Source organism: Brassica napus, chromosome A7 (assembly GCF_020379485.1).
Source record: "Brassica napus cultivar Da-Ae chromosome A7, Da-Ae, whole genome shotgun sequence".
Classification (NCBI taxonomy): Eukaryota; Viridiplantae; Streptophyta; class Magnoliopsida; order Brassicales; family Brassicaceae; genus Brassica; species Brassica napus.
In genome coordinates this window covers 20296738-20315359 of record NC_063440.1, presented here as the reverse complement: position 1 = coordinate 20315359, position 18622 = coordinate 20296738, and the positions used below count along the sequence as shown (strand labels likewise).

General features: G+C 38.8%; 6 protein-coding genes across 6 annotated transcripts; 2 read left to right on the top strand and 4 right to left on the bottom strand.

Moving 5' to 3' along the window:
• Window positions 1-204: 204 nt before the first annotated feature.
• LOC106353648 (pentatricopeptide repeat-containing protein At1g74750) lies at window positions 205-3976 on the top strand. Its single transcript, XM_013793419.3, has 2 exons — window positions 205-454; window positions 1237-3976. Exon 2 carries the CDS (start codon window positions 1240-1242, stop codon window positions 3724-3726), a length of 2487 nt encoding a protein of 828 aa, XP_013648873.2. The 5' UTR covers window positions 205-454; window positions 1237-1239; the 3' UTR covers window positions 3727-3976.
• Window positions 3977-5730: 1754 nt separating this feature from the next.
• On the top strand, window positions 5731-8186 carry LOC106353649 (protein NUCLEAR FUSION DEFECTIVE 4). Its single transcript, XM_013793420.3, has 2 exons — window positions 5731-6273; window positions 6810-8186. The coding sequence occupies exons 1-2, from the start codon at window positions 5806-5808 to the stop codon at window positions 7932-7934; spliced, it is 1593 nt and encodes a 530-aa protein (XP_013648874.1). The 5' UTR covers window positions 5731-5805; the 3' UTR covers window positions 7935-8186.
• Window positions 8187-8677: 491 nt separating this feature from the next.
• LOC106353650 (hydroxyproline O-galactosyltransferase GALT5) lies at window positions 8678-11609 on the bottom strand. Its single transcript, XM_013793421.3, has 7 exons — window positions 10592-11609; window positions 10284-10516; window positions 9915-10205; window positions 9705-9833; window positions 9446-9619; window positions 9260-9367; window positions 8678-9159 (listed from the first exon to the last, which is right to left on the bottom strand). Exons 1-7 carry the CDS (start codon window positions 11439-11441, stop codon window positions 8947-8949), a joined length of 1998 nt encoding a protein of 665 aa, XP_013648875.1. The 5' UTR covers window positions 11442-11609; the 3' UTR covers window positions 8678-8946.
• A 1163-nt stretch (window positions 11610-12772) lies between these two features.
• Window positions 12773-13596, bottom strand: LOC106357007 (germin-like protein subfamily T member 3). The gene has a single exon (XM_013796700.3). The coding sequence runs from the start codon at window positions 13576-13578 to the stop codon at window positions 12874-12876; it is 705 nt and encodes a 234-aa protein (XP_013652154.2). The 5' UTR covers window positions 13579-13596; the 3' UTR covers window positions 12773-12873.
• A 185-nt stretch (window positions 13597-13781) lies between these two features.
• LOC106357458 (probable myosin-binding protein 6) lies at window positions 13782-16711 on the bottom strand. The gene has a single exon (XM_013797125.3). It carries the CDS (start codon window positions 15859-15861, stop codon window positions 14392-14394), a length of 1470 nt encoding a protein of 489 aa, XP_013652579.1. The 5' UTR covers window positions 15862-16711; the 3' UTR covers window positions 13782-14391.
• A 135-nt stretch (window positions 16712-16846) lies between these two features.
• LOC106353654 (two-component response regulator ARR15-like) lies at window positions 16847-18313 on the bottom strand. The gene is made up of 6 exons (XM_013793426.3): window positions 18148-18313; window positions 17920-18060; window positions 17752-17828; window positions 17474-17551; window positions 17295-17365; window positions 16847-17208 (listed from the first exon to the last, which is right to left on the bottom strand). Exons 1-6 carry the CDS (start codon window positions 18296-18298, stop codon window positions 16971-16973), a joined length of 756 nt encoding a protein of 251 aa, XP_013648880.2. The 5' UTR covers window positions 18299-18313; the 3' UTR covers window positions 16847-16970.
• Window positions 18314-18622: the final 309 nt, after the last annotated feature.

Sequence of the window (18622 nt, the reverse complement as noted above, 5' to 3'; positions counted from 1 at the left end):
ACATTAATAGTTTACCAAAAAAAAGATAATAAATTAATATTTTATTAAAGAATATCTCTTTTTTTAACGATTAATAAGCTTTAAATTAACACTGGTACTGTTATGGTATCCATCAGATTGAAATGTGAATGGCCTAGTCTCTCAATAATAACATTTATAGTGGTGTTATAGAATAAAATAAAAATATAGGGGTGTACTTGAAAATCCAGCTAGGTTAAGGAAAACATTTTATAAATAAAAATAATTAAAAAAGACAATAATAAAGTCGAGAGCTTTGCAAGGTCAGCCTTTGCTCAATTTTGCTTGGAGAGCAAAACAAAACACAAAAGCTTGAAGCTTTCACATTTGACGGCTACAGAGGGAGAAAGAAAAACTCGATTTCTTCTCTCCTTTTGGGTCATCAGGGGAACACGAAGCAAGACGAAGGAAGTCAAACTCCACACCATTTTCGAAGGTGAGAGAGACTTTTGCTAGTCTCGTTGATCTCGCTTCCCTCTCTCTCTCTTTCATTTTCCGATGGAAATCTTTAGCAATAGACACGGTTCTGATTCATGGGTTTCTCTGCGTTGTAGCGTTCCCTTAGATTTAAACGTATTCAAAACGTTTTGACTCTAGTTTTAGGAAGTTGTGCAATTTTTTTTTTGGAGTTGAATCAACTATTTTAAGGATTTGAATGTGGAATCAGATGGTGGATATATTCTAACAGTGGCTCATTTTTCATTGTGGTGAATTTGCACAATGATTTTGAGCAACTTTCGAAAATGCGGAGGCTCAAAAAGTGTTGTTGTTGTATATTCTTGGTTTGGTCATGTGTTAAAGGATGATACTTTATGGAGAAGCTTAAAGAAAAATGGAAGGACTCAGTTTTTTTTTTGTTTTGTTTCCGTTGAATGATACAAGACAAAGGGTGACTTGGGAATAAATGATGTACAGAGTTTATTGGTTTCAAGTAATTGTTAAGGGTGAGAGAGATAGAGATGTATACAGCTTTATGTGTGGGAGGAGAGTTTGTTTTAACTTATAGCTTGGTTACACTACGACGCATTGTACCTTAATTTCTACGTTGGTAGCTCTATGTGTATATGGTGAGATATATATATATCAGGTAGTGTGTAATTAATAGGTTGCCAATATAGCTCAAGGGATTAACTCTCTTTGTTTGGGGCTATGTTTAAATCTTTTGAGCCTCTCTGATCGAGCTTGTGATTCATCTCTTTTTTTTTTCATTTTCTGCAGACAATGATTCGTGCAAAGCAGATTAGTAATCTTTCCAGTACAGCGAGATCCTTTTTCCTTGGTGGAACAAGATCTGGTGCAGCTGATGGGAACTCTTGTACATCCGCCGACGATGAAAGCTCCGTCTTGAGACGCCAGCAAGCCAGAAATGAAGCTGTACTGACTGGGAAAAGAGCTTCCACTTTAGCAGCTGGACTAGCTGGAAATGTATTACCAGTAGAGGCAAAGGCTGAACATTTCCACCGACCATCTCTTCTTCCCCAGCATGTTTCCTCTCCTGTTTTGCCTGTGAAACCAGATTCTGTAAATCATGCTTCCGTTGTCGTTGAAGAAGACGCGGTGGCACCTATTGGTATTGGAACTGTGAACTTCCTGTCGGATATAGCAAACTATAAGATCCCTCTAACCGATGGAGCTGAAGCCGTTGGTTTGTCTAAAAGCTGTATTGTTGACTCTTCTCGGCCTATTACACATGTGAAGCCTTCAAATGTGAAAGTCATCAGAAGAGAGGATCTCTCTAAAGTCTACCCTAAGGAAGCTGAAAGATCTGGCTTAAGGCAACCTTCAAGTGATGTTGCAGGGAAGCCTTTTGAACCTCAGGATTTACAGACAACAACTAACGTCTCTGGAAAGAGGAAAAGCATGCCGCAAAGAACCAACGTTGATTCTGGTGGTTGTGACTTTAACGCGCATTCTTCTGATGACAGGATCATGAAATTTCCAGCTGAAGGTTTCAGTAAACCCTCTAGGGAAATGATGAGAGTGACAACACCTAGGCAGCAGCAGCATTGCAACTCTGGATACGTTGTAGAGAATGTTTCTAACATATTGCGGAGATTCAAATGGGGACCTGCTGCTGAAGAAGCCCTTCACAACGTCGGCTTGAGAGTGGATGCATACCAAGCAAACCAAGTTCTCAAGCAGATGGATAATTATACTAATGCGCTTGGTTTCTTCTATTGGCTCAAAAGACAACCTGGGTTTAAGCATGATGGCCATACTTACACCACTATGGTAGGCAACCTTGGTCGTGCAAAGCAATTCGGTGAGATAAACAAGCTTCTACATGAGATGGTTAGAGATGGATGTCAGCCAAATACCGTTACATATAACCGTCTTATCCACAGCTACGGCCGTGCAAATTACCTCAGAGAAGCTATGAATGTTTTCAACCAAATGCAAGAGGCGGGATGTGAGCCTGACCGTGTAACTTACTGTACTCTCATAGACATCCATGCTAAAGCTGGGTTTCTTGACATTGCCATGGACATGTATCAGAGAATGCAAGCGGCGGGGCTCTCTCCTGATACTTTCACTTACAGTGTGATAATAAACTGTCTTGGGAAGGCTGGACATTTACCTGCTGCCCATAGGCTCTTCTGTGAGATGGTTGGTCAAGGATGTACTCCTAACTTGGTCACATTCAACATCATGATAGCTTTGCACGCCAAGGCGAGGAACTACCAGAGTGCCCTGAAGCTCTACCGAGACATGAAAGGTGCCGGGTTTCAGCCTGATAAAGTGACTTACAGTATAGTCATGGAGGTGCTTGGGCACTGTGGATATCTAGAGGAAGCGGAGGCTGTATTCACCGAGATGCAGCGTAAGAACTGGGTTCCTGATGAGCCAGTTTACGGACTTTTGGTGGACTTGTGGGGAAAAGCTGGCAATGTGGACAAGGCTTGGCAGTGGTATCAAGCAATGCTTCACGCTGGTCTGAGACCTAATGTTCCTACATGCAATTCGCTTCTCAGTACTTTCCTTAGAGTTCACAGGCTGTCTGAAGCCTATAATTTATTGCAGAGCATGCTTGCGCTTGGTCTGCAGTCTTCTTTGCAGACATACACGTTGCTCTTGAGCTGTTGCACAGATGCTCGTTCAAAGTTTGACTTGGGATTCTGTGGTCAGCTAATGGCAGTCTCAGGTCATCCGGCACACATGTTTCTCCTCAAGATGCCACCTGCAGGTACCGATGGCCAAAACGTGCGTGAACATGTCAGCAACTTCCTTGATTACATGCACAGCGAGGACAGGGAGAGTAAGCGGGGGCTAATGGATGCAGTTGTGGATTTTCTCCACAAGTCAGGTCTAAAAGAAGAGGCAGGCTCGGTGTGGGAAGTGGCTGCGTTCAAGAATGTGTATCCAGACGCGTTGAGGGAGAAAAGCTGCAGCTATTGGCTTATAAATCTCCATGTAATGTCGGAAGGAACCGCAGTGACCGCACTATCTAGGACACTTGCGTGGTTCCGTAAGCAGATGTTGGTTTCAGGAGAATGTCCTTCAAGGATTGATATAGTAACTGGTTGGGGAAGAAGAAGCAGGGTCACAGGGACTTCAATGGTGAGACAAGCGGTTGAGGAACTTCTCAACATGTTTAACTTCCCGTTTTTCACTGAGAATGGGAACTCAGGGTGTTTTGTTGGGTGCGGAGAGCCTCTCAAGAAATGGTTGCTTGAATCATCATATGTTGAGAGGATGCATTTGCTCTAGTTGTAGATTAGTTGTTTTTGTTTTTTCTTATTTTATAAAGCCTATTCAATTATTAGACTTTGGCTAGTCTAGTCTCAGTGGCTTGGTTTTTGTATGTCATAAGGTTCAAGGTTTATGGTTAGTGTTGACTGGAGTTTTATCTCCAGATTTTTTTGTTATCATGTGGACGTTATCTCCTCTTGCAATGGGTTGTAATGGGAGTAAATTAATAAATCAATCTTTAAGGGTCATAAACCCCAAATTTATTAAATATTTGGAACATTTTGTTGTATGTTTTATGTTTGTTACAAAACCGTTTCCTCACCACCATGTCTTGATTCTAAAATGATGTGAATGGAGAATGAAAACTGGAGATCTGAAGGAGCCTTGAATTGTGGAAACAACAAGATGTGCATAGATCTCTGTCTTAAAAGTTAGCAACTTACCAGTTTCGCTGGCTGAATAGAGTCTGGATCTGTGGGGAAGATCAATACCCTTTATATCTTGTTTAGTAGAAAGGCGAGAAATAGATTTTGCTAAGTGTCTATTTCAAAATTTATTTTTCATCAATATTGCATGTGTTGCAGGTAGTTGATCATCATATGTAGTACAACTAGAAATTATATGATTATGTAATGTGTTATTTAATTAAAAAAAAATAAAACATAACGTTTATATACACCTTGTGATACACAATTTTTTTTTTTAATTTTAAAAGGTTAATCTCACTAAGAGTTCATAAAACATAAACTAAACAACTCATAGTTGGAGCTAATTCTTGCACAAATACTCCTACACAAACAAACAAACAAAGTTTTTCACACATTAAACAATTATCAAGTCTGCCTAAAACCTCCAGTTCTTTTATCATTTCTCAAATCATTAGTTCTGACCCAATACATAGGTCCACCTACTTGAACCAAACTTGACACATGCCATGATGCATGAAATCCATTCATGAAATCTTGATTTGCTTTCTCAGGAAGGGTTAGGAGTACAGTGCAGTCCTTGTCTTTTAGATCCAACATTGTGCTCTCAAAATCAAAATCAGTTGTAATGTTGGCTTATCGCCGAGAATGTTATGGCGTCAGTCATTATACATCAACCTAGTGAGCAGAACATCAGGAGTCTCATCTTTACTCTTCCAAACATTTAAATCAACCCAATCACCAAAGTAACCATGACTAAATTTAGCCAAATTGGTACATTCAGTGTACAAACAAAATACCTTTCTGATGCACTAATTGAAAATAACTCTAATTGAAAACAACTCTACGTGCATAATGGAAAACAATACCTCTCTTGTATCACATTGTGCGTTGATACACAATTTAGTCATATAAAACCTATTGGAAAAAAAGAAAGCACTAATATAAAATGAAATATACCATAACTTATTCACGAAAATAAAACAACGTAACAAAACCTTATTCACAAAAAGGAATATAACAAAACTTTATTCACAAAGGAGAAAACACAAAACTATTTGAATAAAGAAACCTAACCAAACATTATCATCACTATAATGAGAACTTAAAATACCATCATGAATCAAGGGACATTAAACCATTGGGTATGTATGTGCATCGATCAATCATACTTTACAAAATCTACATACTGAATCTTTGATTTCACCATCTTTGTGAGCTTGTTGAACAATCGGCATCACTGGTTGTGGTGCTATTGGTGCTACTCTAGGTTTAATGGGGCATCTTTGAACATTTCAAATAAAATAGCTAAATTCTACACAATAATTTCATATTTCTCAAATGTGGTTTTTGATAACTTTGAAAATAGGAAAACAACAAGAGTCATCGTACTATCACATTCCCAAGAAAATCTCGACTGTTAAAAACTTTCATTACCGAGGTTACACTTTAGAAAGACACATGAGAATAATCCAACTGTATAAGAATTCACATTATCATTCTAGACAATACGCCTTCATTACAATATATGGGCCGACGATCTTAATATCGTAAGCCCATTAAGAATTAATAGAAAATATATTATCTGTCAAATCCATTTTTCGAATAATATCTTCCGTAACGTGTTCGCCTCGTCGACAAACTCTTTCCCCGGCGAGGGTAACTGGCGGCGATGGAGATCCTGAGGTCAAAATGGGTAGCCATGGCGGCTAGCATCTGGATACAGTGCGCAAGCGGCGGTTCCTACACATTCGGAATCTACTCCGCCGTTCTAAAATCGACCCAATCCTACGATCAATCCACCCTCGACACCGTCTCCGTCTTCAAAGACATCGGCGCTAACGCCGGAGTTTTCTCCGGCCTTCTGTACACATACGTCACCTCCAATCGCCGCCGCGGACGCGGAGGAGACAGCGGAGGTCCTTGGGTGGTGCTTGCTATCGGAGCGATTCAGTGCTTCGCCGGTTACTTTCTCATGTGGGCTTCCGTCACCGGAATCATCAGGAAGCCCCCTGTGGCTCTCATGTGCCTCTTTATGTTCATAGCGGCGCAGTCGCAGACGTTTTTTAATACGGCTAATGTTGTGAGTGCTGTGGAGAATTTCGCTGACTATGGTGGTACTGCCGTTGGCATCATGAAGGTGAAGACTTTACTGTACCCTTTTGAGTTTCTCGTTGTGTATTGGATCACGTGTTAGATTGTTTCCTCGAGAGCTAGACTATGATCATGGTTTATTACTTGGAACTTCAAAAATGGGGGAGCTATGATCTTAATCAAGGTGGAAGCTTTTTGTGGTGTAGATGATGTTCTGTTCATTCCATCTTGGTGGGAATCTTAGATCTTGCAGAGATTGTTGGGTTATGTTTTATAGCTGATTCATCAGAATAAAGGTTATGTCTTGGATGGACTCTGTTCGGTAATAGTTGTGGGAGCTTATCTTATGCAAGGTGGAAGCTTTTTGTGGTTTAGATGATGTTTTGTTTGTTCCATCTTGGTGGGAATCTTAGATTATGACAGAAGTTTGCAGAGATTGTTGGGTTATGTCTTTTAGATGATTCATTAGAATAAAGGTTATGTCTTGGATGGACTCTCATAGTCTTTGCGCAAACTGTTTGTGCTCTGTTTGGTTTGTTTATAGTGAAGCAGACAAGCTTATATCTCCTTCTTAATTGACAGGGTTTTCTCGGTCTAAGCGGAGCGATATTGATTCAACTGTACGAGACTCTGTGCGGTGGAGATCCGGCGAGCTTCATTCTTTTGCTGGCTGTAACACCAACAGTTCTCTCCCTCTTGGCCATGCCTTTAGTCAGGATCTATGAGACCAGCACAGCTGATGATAAAAAGCATTTAAATGGTCTTTCAGCTGTATCTCTTATCATTGCTGCTTATCTGATGGTCGTTATCATTGTTAAGAACACCTTTGGTTTGTCGTCAGTGGCTAATGTTGTCACACTTGTATGTCTCATCCTTCTCCTTGCCTTGCCTCTACTCATTGCGACAAGAGCACGTCGTGACCGCATGGAGAAAACAGCGTTGCCTGATAAATCCCCTCTCATAATCAGTCCAAAAGCAGTAACTTCCGTTAACCAAAGCTCTGAAGGAGACAGACAAGTAGAAGCTGGTCTGAGCGAGAACCTGAATCTTCTGCAAGCTATGAAAAGCCTAAGCTTCTGGTTGTTGTTTCTCGCCATGATCTGTGGAATGGGGTCTGGACTTTCGACAATAAACAACATCCGACAAATAGGTGAGTCTCTTCGGTACTCATCCGTTGAGATAAACTCACTGGTCTCCTTGTGGAGTATATGGAACTTTCTTGGTAGATTTGGAGCCGGTTACGCCTCAGATGCAATGCTTCATAAGAAAGGATGGCCTCGTCCATGGCTAATGGCTGCAACTCTTGGAACCATGACCATAGGCCATCTAATCATAGCCTCTGGTTTTCAAGGAAACCTTTACGTCGGTTCTGTTATAGTTGGCGTTTGTTATGGTTCACAGTGGTCGCTGATGCCTACAATCACCTCTGAACTGTTCGGAGTTCGCCACATGGGAACCATCTTCAACACCATATCCATAGCCAGTCCCATCGGTTCGTATATCTTCTCTGTAAGATTGATCGGTTATATCTACGACAAGACTGCTTCTGGGGAAGGGAATAAATGCTTTGGCTCTCACTGCTTCAGGCTGTCCTTTGTTATAATGGCGTCTGTTGCGTTCTTTGGGTTTCTTGTTGCTATAGTATTGTTCTTTCGAACAAAGACGCTCTATCGACAGATCCTTGTGAAGAGGCTGCACCGTCGATAGGATACTTGTGAATATGATACTTTGGAAAACGAATATAGAGCGTATGATACCCAAAGGTGTACATCTATCACTTTACCTTATATAAGTTGTCTGTAACTTATGTTTGTATCAATTGTCTGTGTTTAGAGATGGGAAGGAAGAAGGCTGAGAGATCTCTGTCTCCCTTTTTTGTAGTTTCTTCCACAATTTGTGAATCTTGTTTTGTGAAGTGTACAGACATTCCTTCCAATAAATGTTGAAATTTCTCTTTAATGGAGAACTTGGACACATTTAGTTCGTAATGAAAACGTTTGCAGAATCTTTAGGCATACTGTACTTACAGCACAAAGGATTGACTTCACAACAGAAGCACAACCCTTTTTGGAAATGTTCATTGCTTGAAATTGCTTGTTCAGATTGGAATGATCCTTAAGCATCCATTACATCAATCTACAATAGCAAAACCATGAGAGGATGTGAAACTCACTTGAATCGGAACACAGAGGAAGACCATGAAGAAAGAGAGCTAAGCATGAGAGAAACAAGAAGAACGAACACAAGAGATCAATGACTGTTTTCCATGGAAGTTTGGTGGGTTTGTTGGTGTCTCTGATTCTGATGGCTTTATTAGTGTAAATGGTTTCATAGGATGAAAGTTTTCAAACGGAGACAACTTATGTATTCATGAAGAATCCTTAAAAAAAGGTCACGAGGCACAAACTGTTTCTTGCTCTGTGCCAATGTTGTCTAAGTAGACAGACAAAGAAAGAACAAATTTTGATTTAGATTAAGAAATGGGTTTGTACATATGAAAATAAATTAATTGATGCACAAATAAAGTGAATAAACAGTATGACTATATGCTTCTTTCTCTACTCTTCTCTCCATTCTTCTACAGATTAGATGGCTTAAAGCTTGCAGACCAATCAAATCGAAGTCCAGAGTCTATGGTGAGCTTGCAAAATTGGTTTCTCAACATGCCTAGTCTTTCTACAGCACGCCTAAATGAAAACGTGGCTGTTTCCCTCAATGATCATCTCATGTTACAACACTCCGGCTTGTTCTGTCTTAAGAGCTTGTCCCATAAGCATATCATCTGTCTTGGCGACTGGTAATGAGCTGTGTAGTAATTCTCAACACAACCAAACTGGCAAAATCTCAGACTGTGTCTGTAGTCCACTGGGTTTGATGTGTTTTTGAAATGCTCCACCCACATTCCCACACTCACATCCTCCATCTTGAACAGCTGGTGTATGTGAACATCAACAAAAACAGGATATTACTGAGAATGACAAATGAAAAAGAGATTTGATTACAATTAGTTAATGATTCTCTCTTCCGCTTACCCGTAATCTGTGTCTCTCAAACTCTTCCACGATGAAGCGTGCAATGTCAGAAGACAGAACATATCCAGGTCCATTTGCATAGGGCGGATAGTCCTCCTCAGGCCATTCCTGATATAAAACAAAAACACTCAACACCATTTTACAATATCATGCAATATAGAGTGTGATGCAGATGAATGCGCATACCTCGTAAGTGACTGCCCATTTACCCCCACGGAGAGGTTTGTGATAATAGTTCATGTTACCAATGTACAAGCTTCTACCTTCGGGTACTTTCTTCACTTCATTGATCACTGCGCCAAGTTTTACAAATGTATCATCGTCACACTTCATTATGTACTTTGCCGAGTATGCAAGAGCCTGCACCAATCAAAGTCATTTGTTTTCAACAATCAAAAGAACGATTACGTGGAACCATGTCCTGTAAAGATCTGATATAACTCACTCCGTGTTCACATATGGCAACAGTTTTCAGCACGACAAGATCATAGCTATCCATGTAAGGAACAAGTACAATGTCCCCAAAATATTCTGCTTCTTTCTTCAGTTCCACATTTACCTCCTTCCTCCCATGCTGGTGAAACGCACACATCACAGATACAATAAAGCCTTCATGACTTAACACGAGATGAAAAATGTAAAAATCTTAACTTACGAGTGCCACAAAGAAACGAGCAACAACTTTTGAAGATGTAATAAGAACATGCTGCATCCACGACTTCCTCACAGCCATCCTTTCTCCGAAATGATTGCCTGCGGAAAGAATACCTATAAAAAGCTCCACAGGCCCATCGGGAACCAAAGGCGCCTGCCATCTCTTTGACAACTCGAGATGCCTTTGGGGAGCAAAGCTGGGATGTGATGTTGGCAGAGAGGCAACAACAACAGAGTGGACATCAATGTCTCCGTTTACGGTAAGCCCCGTTGCATCCTCTAGTGTGAAACCCTAACAGAACAAACCAACTCAATGCCATTGTATCTGAACACAAAACAATCATGTATAAATTTATATATATATACTCACAGTGCGATAAGGAAAGGATGTAACATGCTGTCCATCAACGTTAATATGGTAACCTTCTAAACCAGCGCTAAGAGTGAGAACAAAGAGCTTCTCTTCCACAAAAGGAAACGGCCATTCTACTTTAACCCTCTTCCTCCTTCCTATAAGTCTATTCAACCACCATCTCGCTCTCGACCCTTCTGAGTAGTTGTCATCATCACGGATCCACTTCTCACACTTCACATGACTATCAACTGCAAAACAACACTAACCTATTAATCATTTGCTAATAACAGATTATACACACTTAAACTAAACTAAACTCTCACCAGTCTCCTCTTCATCTCTTGACCTCCACCCTTCACACCGTTGCGAAGATCCCCACTGCATTCTATAACAAGTGTTCTGCTCAATCACAGGCTTTTTGCTCCAATCTCCTTTCAGCCTCGGATTAAAATGCAAGATCCGAGGAGGATCCTCTCCATCAACAGTCTTCAAACCTTGAAGCTCAATCACAAACTGAGAAACCAACTTAGACCCATCTCCTTCCTTGGGATAACCTTTCCTCGGCCTCCCGACCAAAGTCACATGCGACCCCAACGTCAAACCACACGGCAGCTCCATAAGCTGATTCTCCCGGTTCATAAACTCCGACCCGGTTAACGAAACAGAGTGAGGACACGTGTCGGATTTGTTCTTCTCAGGCTTCTCAACTGCTTTCTCAAGCCTCCCAGACTCGAGCTCCTTCCACAGCTTCCTTCCTAGCTGCCACGCCTCCTTAGCCGACTTGTGAAGCTCCACCGACCCGTCTTTGCTACTCGGGTCGAACGTCTCCGAATCGAATCTCAGGCTTGAGAGAAGACCTCGGTGATGCTCGCGTACCGTCCGGTTCAGGGTCGGTTTAGAATCCGGTTTAGACGACGGTGGGTTAGGGATTGTCTTAAATTGGGGCTCTTGTTGCTCTGTTTCGAGCTTCTCGGGCCGTGAGAGAGAATCGATGGAGGCGGAGTTGCTGGTGGAGGACCATGATTTGAAGACGAGAGGTATCTCGACGGTGACCATTAGGAGGTAGAGAAGGCCTATTGCTATGATTACGCGGAAAGGTCTCTGCTTCCATAGTGACGAGAAGAGATCGAGTTTGTCGATTTTTTCGGTTTTTGATGATTTGGGTTTCTTCATTTCCTTGGGATCCAAGCAAATGAAATAGAAAGAAGCTAACTTTGAATGGAGAGGGATCCGAGAGTGGTGGAAAGTTCGGAGCTTTGTTCGCTGGAGTAATGGAATAAAAGAGAAGAGAATTTAAGCAGAGACGATGATGATGACGAGAGATGGAGGAGGAGAAAAGGAGATCTTGATTCCTTTTTTAGGCGTATGTTAGTAGAATTATTAATTAATTTCTTTTAAAAAAATTAAATATCTTAACTTTTTTATTTATATATATAGTCTACTCATATATTTATCTTAATTAAATAGCTTTTTCAACAACATTATAGCATCTATAATTGCTGTGCAGATACAAATTCGGAAATCTTGATCATACAAATTCAACAACATTCAGGACCGGATCTAGAACTGAATTTAATCGGAGTGATATAACATTTTTCATTATATTTTATAATTCAATAGGGGGCACTGTCATTGATTAAGCTTAATTACTCAAAGAAATTGAAAAATTAGATGGGGGCACGTGCCTCCTTATGGTTCTTACTACGTCCGCCACTGACAACATTACATGTGACACGTGTGGTACAAACCCATAAAAGTATTTTACGAAGGATATTTCAATGGATTTTATGACTAATAAATAAAATAAAATTAGAAAATTAGATGGATTTTTCAAATAAAAATTCATAAATTAAGATTTTTCTAGGGTATTTGACTTTGTTTCAATGATTCATAATTTTATACACTGTCATAATTTTAAATTTAGTTAAATAACTAAATTATACTCTTTCCGTTTCAAAAAAAGAATGCATATTCAAGAGAATTTTTTCTGTTTCAAAAAGCTACATATTTTATATTTTCAATACAATTTTATCAACTAATAATGAGAAATTATAAAGTTCAAAAATATTAATTATATTTTTTAAAAATTTTATTGACTTAAAATATAGAAAATATAAAATTACAAAAAAACTATGCAACTATAACTAAATTTTAATATATTTTATTAAAAGTTGGAAATTTTTTAAAACATATATTATTTTGAAACAGATGGAGTATTAAATATTACTAAGCAAGATGATGATATGAGTTTTTAGTAATTAATAATGTTTTAATAATACCGGTTTGGACCAATTATCCAACCATTAGAAAATTTGAAGGCTAGAACCCATTTCTGCATCTGTATTCTTGAATGAGCTTGAATAAACTACCGTTTTCTTTTGTTTTCCCTTGTATTTTACTTTATTTAATCAATGTAATATATTTTGTAACAAATGTTTACTTTTGAAATGACATAAAACAAAAACGAAAACTCTCTCATATTTGTTGAGATTTTTATTGTGAAAAAAACAAATAAAAAGACAGCTCATTTATTCATTTTTAAGGCAAACTCATACCAGATTACATTTTCCCTTACATTTTTTAGAGGAAACACATAAACATATGTTTAATTAGTTAACTTAGTCCTGAGCATGTTGATTGTTTTACCATCAGTCTTGAAAATCTTCTCCAAAACAAAGTCTGGAATCGCTGGTTTCGCAAGAAACAAAGTGTGCGGCACAAGCACCTCGCTAGGCCACTCACTAGCCACCACAGTCAAAAGACGAGCTTCCGTTTTCCCAACGTTCATCTCATAGTGAATGAGTCCCGGAGGAATCACAAACATGTCGCCAGGACCAGCAACCTTCGAGTACAACGTGTAGTTATTCGTCAAGAACCCAATCAAGACCGAGCCTTCGACCACGATCCCTGCCTCGGTCACACCAGGGTGGGAGTGAGGCGGGTTAGCTACTCCTGGGGCGACTGCAACGTTGTACATGGAGATTCCCATCGTGTTAAGTCCTGGAAACGTCATGAGGTTTGCTCTATTAGCGGCTACACCTTTAGGGTTTGAAGTGTTTAGTGGAGTGCCTAAGCCGGAGTAGAAGAAATCTTCAGAGGTGACTTGTGACTTGCATGGGTAGCCAGTGTTGGATGGGGTAGCTTGGAGATCAGCTACACAGAAGTCTTGTAAGGGGTTAAGGTAGTCTGAGAGGGCTGGAGTCGTGAAGAGAGTGAAGCAGAGTGTAAGGAGGATTGAAGAAGATATTTGTGGAACATTAGCCATTGCTAGGGAGATATGATGATGTTTGTGATGATGATAAGTCACCATGGTTACTGTTGATTATATAGCCTCAGAAATTTGGTATTTCTTGGACTGACCTTATAACGAGATAGAATAAGATAAGATTGGTTTAAGGCAAACACATGAATGATTGAATCTTTATGAATGTTGGGACTCGTATTAGTGTAATTTTGTGTGGTTTTCATTTTGGCTGAAGTGAGTTAGGTTTTAATTGTCTTGATGTACACGCAATCACAAATATACTAAAAGAAAGACCAATCAAACCTATATTCCCAAAAGAAATAATTACTGTATTGTTTGGTTATATTAACGTAACTAATTAAATAGTTTCAGTTCAATAATATTTGTTTCTGCAATCCATTCTTCTAGGGTGGTTTCATCGATCAAATTCAAAATGCAAATGTATGAAGAAAAACTTTGTAACAATCAAAGCATGTTACCAAGATGTTGGTAGTCTAGTGGTAGTGTAAAAAGTTGGTTCTCTTGTATTTCAAACTTCTATTGGTACGAAGTGTCATTTTTTACGAAATTCTCAGAAACTGACTTCAAACCTCTAGAAGATTACATAACTAAAGTTTGGAATTTCAAGACAAATTACTACATACAAAAAAATATTCAACGATCAGTGAGTATTCTTAAGAAAATCACAAGTAAACACCAAAAAAAAATTTGTGTTTCAGAATCAGGCCGTAGTCTTTATGCATTTCATCTTACAAGTAAGGTTCATAGAGCAAATCTGAAACATTTCAAATGAATAAGAATAAGAAAAATGTTTTGAATTTAAGACAATAAGGCATTAGAAGCTTGTGTGTTCTCTAAGAGACAATAAAAGATACAAGTTCATGATTCTGAAGGCATAGCAACAAAACTACGAAGCATGTGCAAGTTTTGAGATATCTGCATTAGAATTGCTTCACCTTCACTAACTTCTAAAACATCAGCAATATGTTTCAACAGTTCACCATTTGATTGAAGAGCACTTAGCCTCTCTGTGATCTCTGTAAGCTCCTTTACTATATCTTCTTTGCTTTCAGTTCCTTTCATTTGCCCTAAGAATCTCGATTCTTCGGATTTACAAGACCCACTTTGATCGATGTTTGCTCCATTGTCCTCATGATTTGAATAACAAACTACATTGGCATTGACGTGTTCCTCAAGAAACTCTTCTCTCACATCATCTTTATCCGTTAAACATCCATATGTCTCTCTGTAAGCCTCAAGTTCATCTTCAAGCTCCTTCATATCCTCTTCCCTCTTTGCCAATTCACTACTCAGAGACTGCAAAGCTTCTTGGTCATACTCTGCTTGCTCATCCATCATTCTTTGGCACTGCAAAGCCTCCATTTGAACAGCGGCTTTTTCGGCTTGTAGCTTTGTAATCATAGCCATAGCGTTGTTGGCTGCAACAGCTGAAGCACTTCTCTCTTCATCTAACTCCATATACAAATCCATCAGTGACTTCTTGTCCAAGCAAGCCTCTTTCTTGAGCTGATTAAGGATGGATTCACCGTTTGAATCAGCCATGTCTGTCTTATCCAAAGGGAGTTTTCTAAGAGGTGTCCCAAAGAACTTGTTACCTCCTCTTACAACACTCAGTGTTCTGTCCACATCCAAAACTCTAAACTCAGATTCATTCTCAGACATCTTGTTGTAGGGAACCCTAGGAGAAGGAGCAGGAGCAAGGAAAGAACTGTTGTTCTTCAATAAATCTCCGCAACAAGAGCAATGTTGTTTCAAGCTAATGTTGTTGTTTGTCTTGTAATCCACCAGGTTTGTTGTTGTCTGAACAAGGTCATCGTCTTTCTTGAGCGCCAAGGCAAGCACTTGTTCGTCAATGAGAAGCTCAAGATCTTTATGCAAGATCCCAATGAGAGACTTATACGTATCACAGTCAGATTCCTTCTCGGTGGCGAAAGAGAGAAGACAACCTTCACACATATGTTTGATCTCAGAGAGTTTCTTGTGGACATGGCAATAAGCAAGGGAAGAGACCTTCTTCTTGTGAGAGTCGCAGATCGAGTCGTTGTAGTAGAAATGAGGGTTTCTAGGGACAAGAACGTGGTCGATTCTGGTGCAGAGGAGACAAGGAGTGTTGAGCTCGAAGAATCTTGCGTATTGGTTTGATAAGAAGGCGAGAGCCCCGTCTATGAAGAGGATGGTGATGAGAGTCAATTCAAGAAGGGTGTAGATGAGGAACTGCGGTAAAGATCCGAGTTCTTGTTCAACAAAATTCTTGAAAGAACGTTTAAGCATGGTGACTTGTAAAAGAAGAAACAAGAACAAGAAGAAACAGAGCAATTGTATAATCATGTCAGATCAACAAAAGAACATAGATCAGGATCTCTCTCTCTCTCACTCTCTTGTGAGTTATGTTTATGATTGTGTTTCTATTTATGGGTTTGGGAAAGTCTAAATTAGTCAAAAAAACAAAGGATAATATTTGGAATTGAAAAAAATTAGAGACAACAGATAGACAAAAAAAAAGCAAATGGGATTTTATGTAAATCTTTCCAGCTTAGACGTGAGGAGAACTTTGTCGTTGACGCGTAAACTGAATACAACCTTGCACGACCGAAACAAAGAACATGCCAACACACACATGACATCTACATATCTTTATGATGTTGTTTAATTGGTTGATTAATCAATGGGGGATTATGTTCTGTGATTGGAAGACTGTTGCTTGCAAAACAGGTTATGTACCTAATCATAATGACATTATTCTACGAATACTACAACATCCTATAGTTGGAAATCAGATATATCTTACTATATAAAGTAAATATAATTTAATAAGGTTTGATAGATCCACACGAGTGTCTAGACAGTATTACAACAACCTTCCAACGTGGAAGGATTAAAAAAAAGATGATGATGAAACTCTAGAAACCCACTTAGTCCTATTCTCAAAAACTCCTCTGTCTGTTATTTAGCCAAATACATAAACTTGAGTAGCTTAGCGTCAAACAGATATCTCCACCGCTCTGTTGAGGAGATGCTTTTACAATGTTTGGTTAGTGAGGCTTACACAAATTGTTATAAAGTGAAAAGTTTCTTAAAATGGGGGGATATATTTGTTCTTATCTTAGTGACTGTGGCAGCTTTACTTGAGGATGAGCTGAACCTTTGTACTGCATCTTTCTTCTTATGAAACACAAGTGAAATCGTGCATGGCATTGAAGGTCATGTACATATAGTTTGACGTTTTTTTTTTTTTGTGCAACATATAGTTTGACGTTTACTTATTTTTAATTTAGACGTATACTTTTGTTTTTAGAAAAACAGAGTCATAAGATGAGAATCAGGATCTAAAAACTAGCATATATCAACAAAACATAACAACATCTTGGCTAATTGTAGTGTATTACTGAAAACAAAAGAAAGGATTGGGAGAAAATACTCAAAGCTGCTCATGAGCCCTAAGATTCTAGTTTCATTCGCTTGGAAGATGGAGTGTCATGATCCACAGAGGAAACATCATCATGAGACGATGATGATGAATCAGTTTTATTTTGTAGGATTCTGTTAGGACAAGAGTGTTTGGCTTTATCTTCTTCTTGAGGTTCACCACTTCTCATTATAAGTTCTGTTAACCGCTTCACGTCTGCTAACTTCACCGGTTTTAGCAGGAAATCCTCTGCTCCTTCTGTCATACATCTACAAAAAAAAATACCTAAAATCAGATTACATAATAGTTGAGATTAATTGTTTCAGTTTGAACGATACTAATAACAATCACTTACTGTTCAATACGAGGTTGTATATTCTCAGAGGACATTATGACTACTGGTATCTCCCTAAATGCAGATGACTCCTGGTAATAAAATTAAACAACTTTGTTTCTGTGTAACTAAGCTTCATTCAAAAACAAAGAAAAACTCATAAATGAAAAGTTCTATATAAAAAAGAAAGGTAAACTGACTTTGATCTTCTTGAGTAGTTCATATCCTGTTAGTCCTGGCATAGAGTAATCTGTAACTATCAAGTTCACCTTCAAATCCTGTTTTATCAAAATTTAGCACAACTTTTCATATAGACCAAAAGCATCAAAAGCAAATCTTGATGATACACAAAGTCTAATGTTCGAGAAACTGACAACAAATCTTAGGTTTCTTGGGAGCCAAACCAGAAGAGAAAACAAGTCAAGTTTTCAAATCTTTTTTTTTTTTCGCAAGAAGGCTTTGAAGAAAGGAACAGTACCTTAAGAGCAGAAGATCCATTGTCTCCATCTAGGCCAAGGTACTGAAGAGCCCTTGTCCCACTCTCAACAGTCGTCACTGTATTTAGTAAACAAACCCCACAATCAAGAGACCAAAGCAAAGAGGAGCAAAAGAAAAAGAAGGACGGTTTTGCCTTATTATGTATTACCTTTACAAGCAGAGATCCTAAGCAACCTCTCTATAACCTTACGGTCAACAAAACTATCATCAACAGCGAGAACATGCAACTCCTGGGAGGAAGAAGAAGAAGATGATAAATCTCCCACTGCCATTGTTCTCTCTTGTGAACCTGAAAGTAGAATAAAGAAAAGAGATGTTAGATATATAACGTCAAAAAAGGACACAAACATCAATGTGAAGGAAGACGAGGAGTTACATAAATAAGAGAGAGGAAAGAGATGGTGATCTGATATAAACATAGAGAAGAGAATCTTGAGGATCGGATCTTGGAGAGGGGAAAGAAAATCTAAATCGATAAGTGATGTGTTTATGTCTTGAACGTAACATTGTTGTGTCTTCACGGTCATAATCTTTCGAGGGTCCCAATCTTGTTTTGATTTTACAATCTTTTGTCTGCTCTCTTTAATCTCTTTCTGACAATGACAACTCTCCTCTGTAGATTTTTATTAGTAGTAATCACAGTAACTACTGTCTATTAATGTTGATAATAATGTGTTTATGTCTTGATCCTCCTTGTATAGGAGTTGATGGCCTTTATTCACCATGCTCAAAACATTCATGTCATTTTCTTTAGAGACATTGACAATGCCGTCTCAAATTATTCTCTAGACCTTGTTTAGAAAAATATAGTACATTTAATGAAGTAATTATGTAATTTTTAAAAGTTAACA